Genomic DNA, 14,205 nt, shown 5'->3' on the forward strand with positions numbered 1-14,205 from the left:
TTCAAGGTTAAACCTTGTACTCACAAACACTCACAACAGCAGCTGCTTCTTCTTCTTCTCCAGGGTTTTAGAGGCCACCTCATTTTCTTCTGGTAATCTTTTATTCTCACTTATATTTCCTTAATTCTTTCTTTAATTAGCTCATTATTTATATATAAATTACTTGTTTTTAAATTCATTATTTATATATAAATTACTTGTTTGATTTTTGCTTGTAAGACATGTAACTAGCTATCTAGGAGATTTTTGTGGCTGCTTATTGATCACTTAATATTGAAGCATGTTTTGTTTACTGTCCAAAATTTGTATGTATTAAGTTAACTGAAACAAGAAATAGTTCATTTGGTAGCCGAAGCTAGTATTACTCAAATTGGTTACTTTAGTTTCTAAGGCTAGCTTGGTATTTGTATCTTTGACAAATAATTGATTGTTGTGTCAAACTGTGTGATTAAGCAATACTAAGTGTGATTAGCTCGTGGTTCTTTAGCCCCGATTTATCTGCTTAATAACGAAAATAGCATCCCTGACTTATAAAAATTCTTGAATATCTATAAAGTTGCTAGCTTTTTAACAATTGATATCGTTGATGCAGTTAGAACATGTTTTTTTTAGCATTAAAACGTCAGAATGTAGTCTTGTTTTGTTATCTTTTTTTCTTTGGTTATTTTATTATCAGCCAAACTGTTTTTTGTTTCAGTGTATATGCGTGTTGTTTAATGAGATATTTAATTGATATGGTAACTTCCGTGATGCAGTGTTTTGGCGTAAACCAGCAAATATGGTGCAATATAATTTCAAGAAGATCACAAGAGTACCTACGGGTAAGGATTTTATTGACATAATACTCAGCAGAACTCAGAGGCAAACACCTACTGTTGTACACAAGGGCTATGCAATCAATCGCATTCGTCAGTTTTATATGCGGAAAGTGAAGTTTACGCAGACAAACTTTCACGAAAAGCTCACCACCATCATCGAAGAGTTTCCTAGACTTGATGATATCCATCCTTTCTACGGTGATCTTCTTCATGTTCTATATAACAAAGATCATTACAAGCTTGCCCTTGGTCAAATTAATACTGCCAGGAATCTTATTGGAAAGATTGCCAAAGATTACGTGAAGTTGTTGAAGTATGGTGACTCCCTTTATAGGTGCAAGATCTTGAAGGTCGCTGCTCTTGGTCGAATGTGTACTGTCACTAAAAGGATTGGACCCAGTTTGGCGTATCTTGAACAAATCAGGCAACACATGGCAAGGCTGCCCTCTATCGACCCTAACACCAGAACAATACTGATTTGTGGGTATCCAAATGTTGGAAAAAGTTCGTTCATGAACAAGATCACCCGTGCAGACGTTGATGTCCAGCCGTATGCTTTCACCACAAAGTCTTTATTTGTTGGCCACACAGATTATCAGTACTTGAGGTATCAAGTCATTGATACTCCGGGTATTTTAGATAGGCCATTTGAAGATCGTAATATTATTGAGATGTGTAGTATTACAGCATTAGCACATTTGAGAGCAGCAGTTTTGTTCTTTTTGGATATTTCTGGTTCTTGTGGGTACACAATTGCGCAACAAGCAGCTTTGTTTCACAGTATCAAGTCTCTCTTTATGAACAAACCACTGATCATAGTCTGTAACAAGACCGATTTGCAGTCACTGGAAGGAATATCTGAGGATGACAAGAAGTTGGTTGAGGAGATGAAATCAGAAGCTCTTAAGACTTTGATTGGTCAAGGTGGAGAGGTTAGGGAAGGTGCTGAAGTGCTTTTGACAATGAGCACCTTGACCGAAGAAGGTGTGATGGCGGTTAAAAATGCTGCTTGTGATCGGTTACTGGAACAAAGGGTTGAAATTAAAATGAAGTCCAAGAAGATTAATGATTGTTTGAACCGTTTTCATGTTGCTCTTCCAAAGCCACGTGACCAAAAAGAAAGACCGATATGCATCCCACAAGCTGTTCTTGAACTAAAAGCTAGAGAGGCGGCAAAAGAAAAGAAGAAGCTTGAAAGAGATCTTGAAGAAGAAAATGGAGGTGCAGGTGTATATTCTGCTAGCTTAAAGAAACACTATCTTCTTGAACATGATGAATGGAAGGAAGATAACATGCCTGAAATTCTTGATGGGCATAACGTATATGATTTTATTGACCCTGATATTCAACAAAGGCTTGAAGAGTTGGAGAAAGAGGAAGGTATGCTTCTTCAGGAGCAGGAAGATGAGGAGGAAGAAATGGATATTGAAGAACTGACCCCAAAACAGCAGGAAGAACTTGCTGAGATCAGGAAAAAGAAAAGCTTACTCATTCGTGAACATAGGATCAAGAAAAGCACTGCAGAGAGCCGTCCTACTGTACCCCGAAAGTTTGATAAAGACAGAAGTTTCACTCCTACTAGAATGGGCCGACAGCTGAAATCTTTGGGACTTGACCCTTCTAAAGCAATTGAACGTGTTCGAAGTCAGTCTAGGGGTCGGAAGAGGGACAGGTCAACTGATCACGGTGGTGATGGGATGGATGTTGATAATGATGGTTCTAATAAGAAGATGAAAAGGTCATTGTCCTTGTCAAGGTCTAGGTCACAGTCACGACCGCCGTCAAGTGAGTTGGTTCCTGGAGAAGGGTACAAAGATTCTGCTATGAAGTTGAAGGCTTTTAAAATGGGTAGGAATTCTGTTTTTAAAAGAAACAAAGATGCTCGTAAGGGAGAAGGTGATAGAGTCATTCCTACTCTAAAACCAAAACATTTGTACTCTGGCAAGCGTTCCAACGGGAAGACTCAAAGGCGTTGATCCCAAAAAGTTTTAGTTTGAAGGTACGGTTTACTTGCATTTGTGTTCATGTATTTTTGGCCACTAGTACCTTGCTAGTCGCCAGTCGGTCGTCATATTAATAAAAAGTTTTTGCCGTTAAAAAAAAAAGATGTTTCTGTTGATACCGACATGTTTGTATACATACGCTTTTCGTCCTGGTTTTTATTATTTATACTTTGAAGTACGATTGACAATTTCCATACATGATCTTCAGATGCCGACAATTTTTCACTGATACAAGATTACACTGAGAGTTTATCGCTTTGTCATCTTATATGTCACTTGACTTACCTATTTCTGAACCTTTATGGGGGGGGGGGGGGGGGGGGTTGTTCGTTGCAATTATTTTTAATCATCTGATTGTCTTGTTAATTACCAGTCGTTTATCTGTTTTCTGATAATGGTCTTCATGATTACACTTTCAGGATACAGTGAACCACCTAGAATGATCGTGGCTGCTTGGGTCGTTTATCTGCTTTCGATTGCCTTTTCAGTTAGAGGAATCTCCATGTTTTGATGCTTGTCTTTAGTTTCTAGTTATGTTCTTATTAATGCAATTTTGAACTTTCAACCATTTTGTTACAGAGTTATGAACTTGAAATATACATATAAATGGTGTTGCAACATTTTTGGATTTTACAATTCGAATAAGTCAGTCTGCAAGAATTGTATGAAATATTTTTTTTTTTCCCGGTGAAAAATGAATTGTATTATATCCAAAATATACACATTTACAAAATAAGTACCTTGGACAGGCCCAAGTACCACATTCCAAATACTAAATACACTCAAGCAAATCCTGTCTCAATATCTATACAATGTGCAGAATATCTCAAACAAAGATCAATATCTATACAAACTGCAGAAACCATAAACCAGCACCTCAATCCTCAGTTTACACCAGTATGGGACCAAGTAGTCCCATCTTGCATGACTCACTATTCCCATATGCAAGTGTAAACATTCAATGCAGCAGCAAGCTATTTGGCTCTTAAGAAATTGTTCATCCAATACAAATCCCACATATCTGCAATCTTTTCTACAGATTGAGTTCTCCTTACTTTGATGGTCATAAGCTATTTGGCTCTTATGAAATATTATGTTGCTTTACAGACTGGAAGAGTGGCATGGCAATTCATGTCTTTCAGTTTAATATGCCTCAAGCTTAGTGCGATTGAAGAAATCCGGCAATAGCAATGCCGGAAATAATAGTGGTTCCATTCTAGTCTCGAAAATGACATGTCAACACTTGGATTTGATAAGCCCGGGGCTTTAAACTTTCTAACCAAGGCTAACTCCAATAAATGTATCTTTGATTGTACATATTTTATCCATAATTTTGTAGAGCATTGAATCATGTTTTTGAGCTTTTGGCCTTTTCTAATAATTTTTTTGGAAGTCAGTAAATATATAAAGATGTTCGTAACGAAATTTGTATGGTTGGAGAAAATTTAAGATATTTCTAAGAGAATGTATAATGAATGATATGATATCGGCAGTTGATTAGCCAATTTACAATGAAGATAGTCTAATATACCCAATTTACAATATACTCGTAATTTTTTAGATTAAAAAATACGGATAGAAAACAAAAATGGCGGCATTTCAATCTTCCCTGGTTCCCCTTTCTTCTTCTACCACATTCATAACGACCTCGTTGGCTCCACCCAAAACCTCAAACTTCGCCACCATAAACGACCAGCTGGGCTGTTTTATCCAGTGTCCTCATCAGTCAAAATCTCCATGTTTATCGTTCCATCATGTTCGAGCAGTAGTTGATGAGAAATACGTTTATCCTGACCCCATTCCAGAGTTTGCTGTTTACGTATATACCTATTACTTTACTGTATTATACATTTTACATTTACAATCACAAGAAAACACATATCGACAACATAGTTTTCTTAATTATTAGCACTTTGTGTGTGTTTGGTGACAGGTGACAAATAAGTTCAGAGAAGAGTTAAAGAGGAGACTGTACAAGCAGGATAGGGAAACATTCGGAAATGATTTTGATAGAGTTGTTGAAACATGCACCCAGGTAATTCTTTCATTTTTTTATGCCTGCATATATTCTGAATATAGATAGAGAGTTTGCTCCGTCAACGAGGATAACCTGTTTGATGATATGTTTCACTGAAATGGTTTCTTCTTCCCCCTTTTTCTAATATACTGAGTATATAAACAAGGGACAAATGTATGTAAATTTATTAGTTACTCGTATTTGTTCTGTTATATTGTATTACATCCGCCTCTCAAAATCTCTACTGTATGTATCAGACTTTCAAGTCATTGCAAATTAATAATTATAACAATGTATAAGCTGCAAAATCAACAAAACTAGTGTCTCTTTAGTGATTTACAAGTTATAACAGTTCACAACATACGATAGGATGATAGCAGTTAATGAATTGGAACTATGATACATAGAATATAGGTTATGACAATCGGATACATACAATAGCAAAATGGGACAAGTTTAATATGTTTCTGTGCACCTATCCCTATAAAAAAAATAAAAATCCGGAGCAGCAATTTTTATCTGGTGCTTCTATCACAAAACATTACAAGATCTAAATAATATGAGTATACCTGCTTACAGATTGGAATGAAGTTTTATGAATATATGTTATTAGGAACAACTGCAAACATTGAATTAAGATTCCTAAATGAAGAACTTTGGGCCCGTCAAGTACTTTCAGTGGCTTGCTAACTCTTTTAGACATTGAAAGTTATGCTGATTTTAACTTGGTTTGTTTTCCTATATATTTGTAATGCTCATATATATTATTCAGCTTATTATGGGTACAACTCTTGAATCTCTGTCTTGTTTATCATTAGCATGGCTAATGCCATAACTACATTCTACTAACTTGCAACCGAAACTTGCACTACCCAATGGCAGTAGTGAATCTTTGCAACCCTTAGGATGCGGGTTCAAGTCTCTTCGGATATACTGCATTGGTATGTTTATTATTGATGGATAAATCTTTTAGTTGCGGTTGTAGCTAAGTTGGAGCTTATAGATATATTTGCTGTACATTTTTGGGCCATCACAAATGATGTTAGAAGGGTCCAAGACTTTTAGCCTTTTAGGGATAGTAATTTGGGAATTTTCCGGGCGCTTTTTCTCAAGGCTAGAGCACCTAATAAAGTAGAAACGTAGTTAGAGAGCAAGCTGTAGCATATTTCTCTTGACCTTTGTTTAATTGTAAATTATCAGTATATATTACTACATAGGAAGATATAGCCGAACTAGATATAAACTTCTGCATAATGCCATATGTAAGCACCAAAATCTCATCTTTATCGCTTAAACAAACCTGTATGATTTTGTTTTTATTCATCTGTTTGATTTAACAACTTCTGAAGCTGATAGCTTGTAGTTTTGTTTGGTCATCACATCTTGGATTTTCTTTGACGTAAACAGATGATAAGTGCATACTTGGAACATTTTAATATATAAATTAGGTCCAAAACATTATTAGTCAATTATTAAAGCTATATACACTGGGAAACACATTGGTATGATAATGTTTCGTTTTCATCCAATCAAATTTTTTGCTACTTTTACATATGAGATATGTATGATATACAAGAAACAATTGTGGATATGGAAACGGAGTATTTCAGTGAACGATATGAAACTAAACATCCTTAAATTGACCGAAAAACAATCTTTTGATCTTTACTCATTGTATTCAGATGTCTGTGATCCCCCTACACCTTATATGCTAACCTGATTTATGTCCTTGAATGCAGTTGACTCGAGTTAAAAACATCTGGTTTGTCCTTCACCTGGTTATTATGGTTCAATGATTGACTGCTGAATGACTTTTTTACCTCTCACAACTGAAAACTAACAATCAGAGCTTTCATGCCAGCTTGTATAAGCTGTTTTTGTATGCACCCCCTTAACTATACTTGTAACTATCACATAATCAATAAGGCAATAACTTCATACCATGTGGATGAGCAATGATACCTAGTGTAGAAAGACTAAACTGACCTTTATACCGTTTTTGTGTTTTTGGGGAAATCAGTTATTCAGTGAGTTTGTACACAAAGAGTATGGAGGGCCGGGGACGTTGGTAGTGGAGCCGTTCACAAACATGTTAATCGAACTCAAGCAAAGGAAGTTGCCCGGGGCCAACTTGGCAGCACGGGCATCACTATTATGGGCTCAGAACTACCTCGATGACGAATGGCAAAGTTGGAATGACAAACACATGTGAAAGCTATTTTTAGTTTTACATATTCATGTCACTGAACTATTGAAGATCATAAAAAAGAGGCAACTTTGTTGTCCACTCTAATATATATTTCTTCAAAATTAATACATATTTGTTAGTGTAGTTGCTCGTCTTTTTTTTATGTTGTTCTTAGCTATACAGATGGATATATTATTTCGTCTTAAGTGATTGGAATTGAGTTCCCTGAATCACTCAACTATCAGCTAGTTGCCTCTGAGATACTCTGCAAAGAAGGACGCCATGATCTAGACTTCGAAAACGATCCAGACCTTTGCTTGATTGTTCTTTCATGTGCCATCACCTGATAATTTCGCAACAATATTGTAAGTTAATCTTCATCCTTTGACTTTTTTTTTTTTTTTAAATTAAGAAAAGAATCAAGACAAGGTTACATATAAGATTATTATTTACCTGGCTTTGATTCTCCAATTCAGAACCTGTTTCTTCCTCCTTTTCCACCATAGTTTCTGCTTGCTCATTCTTTTTCTTTGCTTGTCGTTTCGCTTTTAGTACCTTCATAACTTCTGCATAACGAAAAGTCGAAACCATTTAACAACCATACAAGTAAACATAACTTCAATAGAGATGCAACTTATTGAGAAAATATGATAAACTCACCATGTGAGGTAACAAGGCGATAAGCTCGACCAAGAACAAGGGTGTCACTAGGTCGAAGAAGCTTGACTCGTGTAAACCGAACCGTCTTATTATTATTACCGGAGTGATCATGGTTTTCGTCACCGGGCAATGGAATGATGAGAGAAACATAATGTCCTGGATTCAGCTTCATGACTTGGCTTGCAGTTATAGACCAATACATCCTTTCAATCTTCCCTGATGGATGTTGTATCACTAAAGCAGCTGCATCTACTGCTTGACAATTCCCCATCTTTTTTTCTTATCAAAAAGAATAAATGAGAGAATTGTTTTTAATTAAGGGAAGATGATGGAAGGAAATAATGGTTTCTTTCTACAGTCCTCATGACATCTAATACCTCCCCCTTTATATAATACTCTTCTTATGCTATTGTCCAATTGGTTAAAAGACCTTAAAAATATATTTTTTATTTATTATATTATATATTCTTGATGTAACGAAAATGAAATTTTTATTGACTAGAAATAATATAAATGGTTAAAAGGGTCGTTCTCTCTCCAACAAACTTATGTGCGACCTTTATGTATAAAACTATTATAAAACGCATATCCCTGTTTTTGATTTTAATATTATATCATAGTCATTGACTAGTCGGAATAATTATGACACCATGATTACATTTAATTTTTTTTAAAGGGATTAGAAGAAAAAATCTTTTAATCTTAATTCTTGATTTTTAAATCAAAAATTAAGATTGCTCTAGCTTGATCCATCGAGTTGTTTTTAATTTTAGGAAATTTTTTCCCATGTTTTTAAGGATGTTTGGCTTCCTTTTTATCATTTTGAATTTTTTGCTAACTAGCTAAAAAACCGGGTTGTTTAATAAAAATTTGACATAGTAAGTATAATGATAATGGTTATATATATTCATGAAATAATGAAATTTGAATAAGTTGATTTAATTTTGTGATATTGACTGAAAAATATATACTTTAAGAATATGCATAACGATATTTTTTAAACTATATGATAAGAATATAAAAAGTACTTCTTCCATCCAATTTAAATGTCCTATTTTGATTTTTGAAATCTTTCTTTCAAAACTCTGAGCGTACATTGTTCCATGTGTGTTATACAATACTTGATTTTAAATATATGGATAGATTGAGTTTTATATGTATTTTTCATTCATATAACTTTCATTAGATATTATACAAACAAAAATACTTACGATCAAAGTTGGAGAAGATTCACTCAGTAAGTCAAATTTAGACATTTAAATTGGGACGGATGAAGTATAAAATAAGAGTTTTAATGTTATAATGATGTCATAAATCATTTAGTAAAAAAAGAAATAATTTTTATAAAAAAACTTTAGAGTTGCCAAATAAGATATTTAGATAAAGTAATGATGTAATCACAATTGTCTTTTATTATATACTAGTCTTAATACCCGTACGATGTACGGATTAATTATATATATTATAAATATTCACAAACTGTAATAAATTTATTGGATTAAGATGACCATACAATACCAATCAAAAAGAGTAAAACAACAATTTTGAGATGAGACGAAAAAGACCGCATTAGCTTATAAATAAAACGTAAAGTGTAACTAATTAATGAAAGATACGTATATACATTTAGATAAATCCACATCTTATACGCACAATTTTCATAACCAAGTGATAAAAATAAATAGATAACACAGTGATTAAAGAAAAAAAAATTATACCGTAGACAATGGAATAAATCAACAAAGAATTACAATATAAACACTTGCTTACTTGAAGATAATAAAAGACTCACACGGTCGGTCAGTTGCATTAGTCTTTGATTAGCATGCCAAGATCTTATCACATAGAGAAAACGAAAAAAATATTGGTTTTGTGAAAGTAAGCCTACAAAAAGGTTTATAATAATGAGTCAAAGAAACGGGTTTATATAAAAATCCATGTAATATAAGAATTTTTAAGAAATTAGATATAAAACTTACGGATAGATATAATTACATGGATAATTCAGATAATCCTAATTGTAATACAATTCATCTTAGATGTATATTTTTATATTATTATTAGTTGTAAATATAATAGAATTTTACTTTAAACAAGACACATATTGTTCAAAAGAAAGCGTCATGTGTCATAACAATAATATTACAATCATGTTTTAATTTATTGGTAGATAGAGAAGATAGAGATTAGCTTCAGTAAGTTTTTATTTTTATTTTTTTTATTCAAATAGTTATGTTAGAGTTGAAATTACTTTTATTAGGTATCTAGGTTAAGTTAGAATTGACAATCGTCTAGATCTCACTTCCTTATTAAAACAATTCCTCTATCTATGAAAAGAGGCAAGAGTGTCTACATCTCACATCTCCTTAGTCCACATGCAAAATTTGAGTTTTGTTGTTGTAGGTTTAAGTTAGAGTTAAAAAATTTTAACCCGTCAATCGAACCAATTTCAACTTAATTGACAATATTTATTTTTGACATATCTAGGCCAGTTTAGACTTTTGAGTGGCCGATGAGTTATGAATATACATTAGTTTTTGTATTTATACTTGTTTGTTAATAGATTATGTAAGTTCAGATTATTATATTGATGGATGAAGACTAATTAGACATGACATAAACTAGAGAATGGAGCGCCTGCCGGCAAGGACCGTATATGGTGGTTAAATCCCACGTGGCATTGTGCTTTGGACGGACTTGGTCGGCATTGTCGACGGAGCCAAGGTTTACCCTTTCCGACAATTACATATTTATTAACTTATCAAATCTTGTCTCCCTAATTTAAATTAAACTACTTGTAGCTGTACACAAATAAAAACTATCAATCTTAGTTAATTTTATAAAGTAATTTGATGATGTCAACTTTAATATTTTCAAATTCCAAAATATTGTCTTTAAAAAGAAAATAAAAACAAGATTTAAAAAGGGTGCAAATACTACATTGTCTTATAGTATTTGATTTTACCTTTTAAATAACTTTTGGTAATTAAAATTTACAAACAAACAATTATTTTAAAGGAATATTAAGATAGAAAGTTGGACAATTAACTTTAAATTAATATATAAATTATTACATGCTTAAGAAAAAAAGATATTTTATATTCAAACACAATGAAACATTTTTAACTAATACGCTTACATTTGACTTGTAACTAAACCCATTTTCTAATGCCCCACATTTTGAGTTATATACAGTCATCATTTTACATATTCTTATATCATTTTAGACCTGTATAATATAAAAGATACATTGCACACAAATACTGAGCATAATCTAGCTATACTGATAGTACCAATTGATGAGCTCAAATGTAAATACTCGGGTTTAATCTATAACATGTGGGGTGGTTCGCAGTTAGATAATTTAAAGACATCTATCACTTGTGGTTGGATTGGCAGGGGAAAAATATTAACTTACCTCCTTTATGTTGATCGTAAAACTGGTTGATTGATTGAAAGACATTTTGCCGTTGAAAAAAAGTAGTTTAAAAGACTATATAAGATAACGCTTACTTATTTTAAAAAGTATGTTTATTCCTTAAATGACTTCTAACATGATTTTTGGTGGTTATGAAGTATTTGTTGGACATAGTCTAAGATTATAATTGTCATATCTTGAGCATCCCAAACTTTCGTAGATGAAAAGGGAAAATCTCACTCGAATTACAATTTCTCATTATTATGACTAGGGTTGCAAATGAATTTTGAGAGCATTAATGTACAAGATCAAAAAATAAACTTAAAAATATAACGGAAAAGCTATATGTTAATATATTTTGTGAGATTTGAAAATGTGAATTGCTTATGAATACCATTTTTCAGAAAATTAAAACAAAATTTAAGCTGAATTATATGCTCTCTATTTTTGACTGTTTTTTAAATTAATTTTTTTTTTGTTTTTAGTTTTATGTAGACCACAAATTGTATCATAAAATTGGACTTTTTTCTAATAATATTTCACATTTAAAATATTATTTTTTATCTTACTTTTTACATTGCACAACCTTTTAATAAAAAAATGAATTTTTAAGAACCTGCATACACTTGGCAAAAGCGCCTCCACTATCCACTGTTTATAACATGGAGCACAAACAAAGTTTTTTTTATAAAAAGAAATGAAAGAAAAAAAGAGGGCACGTTACGTTCAATAAGTTATAGCCATCATGATCATATGCTGGTCGGTTTTACTTGGACTGTTACTGCAATATGAACAAGTGGACTTTTTAAATTTTGTCGCCAAGTTTGGCGTTTCCCCTCGTTATTTTCATTTGTTTTTTGAAAAATGCTATTGATTGAGAGATGTATATAAGTATATGCCTCCATCTTCGATCATTTTTCCCTTTATTTTCGAAGAATACTAGTTGTTTGGACTTTCCATGAAAAAAAAAAAAAAATGGTAAAATTCCCCAAATGTTGGGAGTTATTTTTCGAACTAAAAGTGTGACAAGTAACGTGTCAAAGTGAGAAGGTTAGACTAGCCTAATCGCTTTATGTCTTACTGTGTAGGAATATATATTCGAATTTGTCATCCAAAAATTTGATTTGAGATCATCCAATTTTTTGGATTGAGATAGTAGTTATGGGTGCGTTTAGTTCAAGGAAACTTCCTTGTTTTCCATTTTCATTTTCCAAGAAAACATGGAAAACAGAAAATGCGTTCAAATTGTAATTTAGAAAAGTTTTCCTAGAAAATGAAAATTTTTTTTTCCAACTTTTGCATTAAAATTAGAAAACTGTTTTTATCAGTTTTTATTTTCACTTTTCTATTTTTTAAACCTAAAATTAGAAAACAAGTGAATTTGAACATGTATTCTAGCTTTCAAAAATGGAAAAATGAAAACTCTATCTTTTATTTTAAACGCGTTTTTAAAGTTTTCAAGGGTTTTTTAGAAATGAAAAACCTTTTCATTTTCTAGAAAACTAGAAATGGAAAACTTAAAAACATTTTCTCCAACTAAACGCGCCTATATTATTCCGTAAAATATTTTTAGCCCGGAAAATCAAATAATAATAAAAGTTACATGATGATCCGCACAATTATGTTATACGAGACTTTATATACAACCTTTTGATTGATGGATGAAAATGCATACCACTGCCTACTACCCTTTCAAATAAATATTGAAATAAATGGCAATGACTATTGGATACTGTAGATGCAATTCACTCAAAGATTTTTTTATGGAATTGACATTGTTTCTTTCATACCCGCATTTCAGAACTCCTTGAAATGCTTCTGTGCCTTAGAAAAGATTATATATATTCATGTATGGTGATTATTACTAGATCGACTCCCTCTGTATTTAGCAAATAACGATGAGTGTTATGAACTTGTACATGAAGGATGTTGTCTGTGCCTGTGTGGTTTATCAAAATAAATACAAGACATTCAGATGGTAATTGACGTATATTAAATTGACGTATATTTTTTTTATTAAATAAAATATATTTTTTTTGACTAAATGCTTAAATTGTTAACTATTAAATTTATTTAGTAAAAAAAAAAAAACAAAAGCCTTACACTACATGTTTTGGAAAAGAAAAATCATTCACAATATAAAATATGTCACATGATATCATTAATTACTCGATAAATAGATTATTCGAACAATGTTTTAACATATACTTTGACAACATTTTTAAATTCTAGTAACTATATGTTGGATTTTATGAGGTGGCCGGAGATTTTATTAAGTCATATACTCGTATATGTGAGGGTTCTGTTATATGTGAGGGTTCCTAGAAAAAAGCTTGACTAATGAACTCTAAATGACAAACAAGAATCTTAGCACATGTTTGAAATCTTTGACTCTTGTTCACTATAAAACCAAATTAACCTCAAAACCCCTGATTTAGGATCCGTTCATGTAAACCCATGTGAGATGTTGGGGATTCAGATACAGAGAGAGTATTTTTTTCAAAAACAAATTTAGATCACTCACGGACCATTGGAGTATTATCATGCCACTAAGATACTACACAATTATATCTCCATTAAACAAAAATGGCAATACACTAATTCATGAGGCAACTCAATTAAATTGAGAAAACTCTCTATGTAAGATTCAAACCATGACCTTATATATGGTCACTAAGCCATATCCCACAATCAAAATGCCACTAAACTAACTTAAAATTAATATGTGATATACACAAAGAGTAAACTCAAGATTACTTTTGTTATCTCTTAAATTAACATTTTCAATGTTCTTCTAGCAGCTATTTCAATTTAAGATTTAATAATCATAAAATATGGCATCTCCATATCTCACGGACATTTTCATTGCATAAATGTTGTATTCGATTATCAGTTGTCACGAGTAAACAAACTCAAGTGAATACTGAGGAACTTAGCTAGTATAGATTTAGCTTTTGTAGAAAATGATGTTTGTCCTAGTTCAGGACTCGTCATGAGAATTTAAATGCCCAATACAAATCGAAAAAATATGTCCATGATTCCTAACAAATTAATATTATATAAACAAATATTTTTATAAATGATAGCTGAAGTTATAAACA

General features: G+C 32.2%; 3 protein-coding genes across 3 annotated transcripts; 2 read left to right on the forward strand and 1 right to left on the reverse strand.

Moving 5' to 3' along the window:
- Window positions 1-3,491, forward strand: LOC122578172 (nucleolar GTP-binding protein 1-like). The gene is made up of 3 exons (XM_043750076.1): window positions 1-92; window positions 756-2,817; window positions 3,241-3,491. The coding sequence occupies exon 2, from the start codon at window positions 779-781 to the stop codon at window positions 2,792-2,794; it is 2,016 nt and encodes a 671-aa protein (XP_043606011.1). The 5' UTR covers window positions 1-92; window positions 756-778; the 3' UTR covers window positions 2,795-2,817; window positions 3,241-3,491.
- A 797-nt stretch (window positions 3,492-4,288) lies between these two features.
- On the forward strand, window positions 4,289-7,158 carry LOC122578058 (protein PLASTID REDOX INSENSITIVE 2, chloroplastic-like). The gene is made up of 3 exons (XM_043749928.1): window positions 4,289-4,640; window positions 4,755-4,856; window positions 6,859-7,158. Exons 1-3 carry the CDS (start codon window positions 4,410-4,412, stop codon window positions 7,048-7,050), a joined length of 525 nt encoding a protein of 174 aa, XP_043605863.1. The 5' UTR covers window positions 4,289-4,409; the 3' UTR covers window positions 7,051-7,158.
- Window positions 7,095-8,056, reverse strand: LOC122578059. Its single transcript, XM_043749929.1, has 3 exons — window positions 7,687-8,056; window positions 7,480-7,592; window positions 7,095-7,369 (listed from the first exon to the last, which is right to left on the reverse strand). Exons 1-3 carry the CDS (start codon window positions 7,955-7,957, stop codon window positions 7,268-7,270), a joined length of 486 nt encoding a protein of 161 aa, XP_043605864.1. The 5' UTR covers window positions 7,958-8,056; the 3' UTR covers window positions 7,095-7,267.
- Window positions 8,057-14,205: the final 6,149 nt, after the last annotated feature.

This window comes from Erigeron canadensis, chromosome 8 (assembly GCF_010389155.1).
Source record: "Erigeron canadensis isolate Cc75 chromosome 8, C_canadensis_v1, whole genome shotgun sequence".
NCBI classification, from domain to species: Eukaryota; Viridiplantae; Streptophyta; class Magnoliopsida; order Asterales; family Asteraceae; genus Erigeron; species Erigeron canadensis.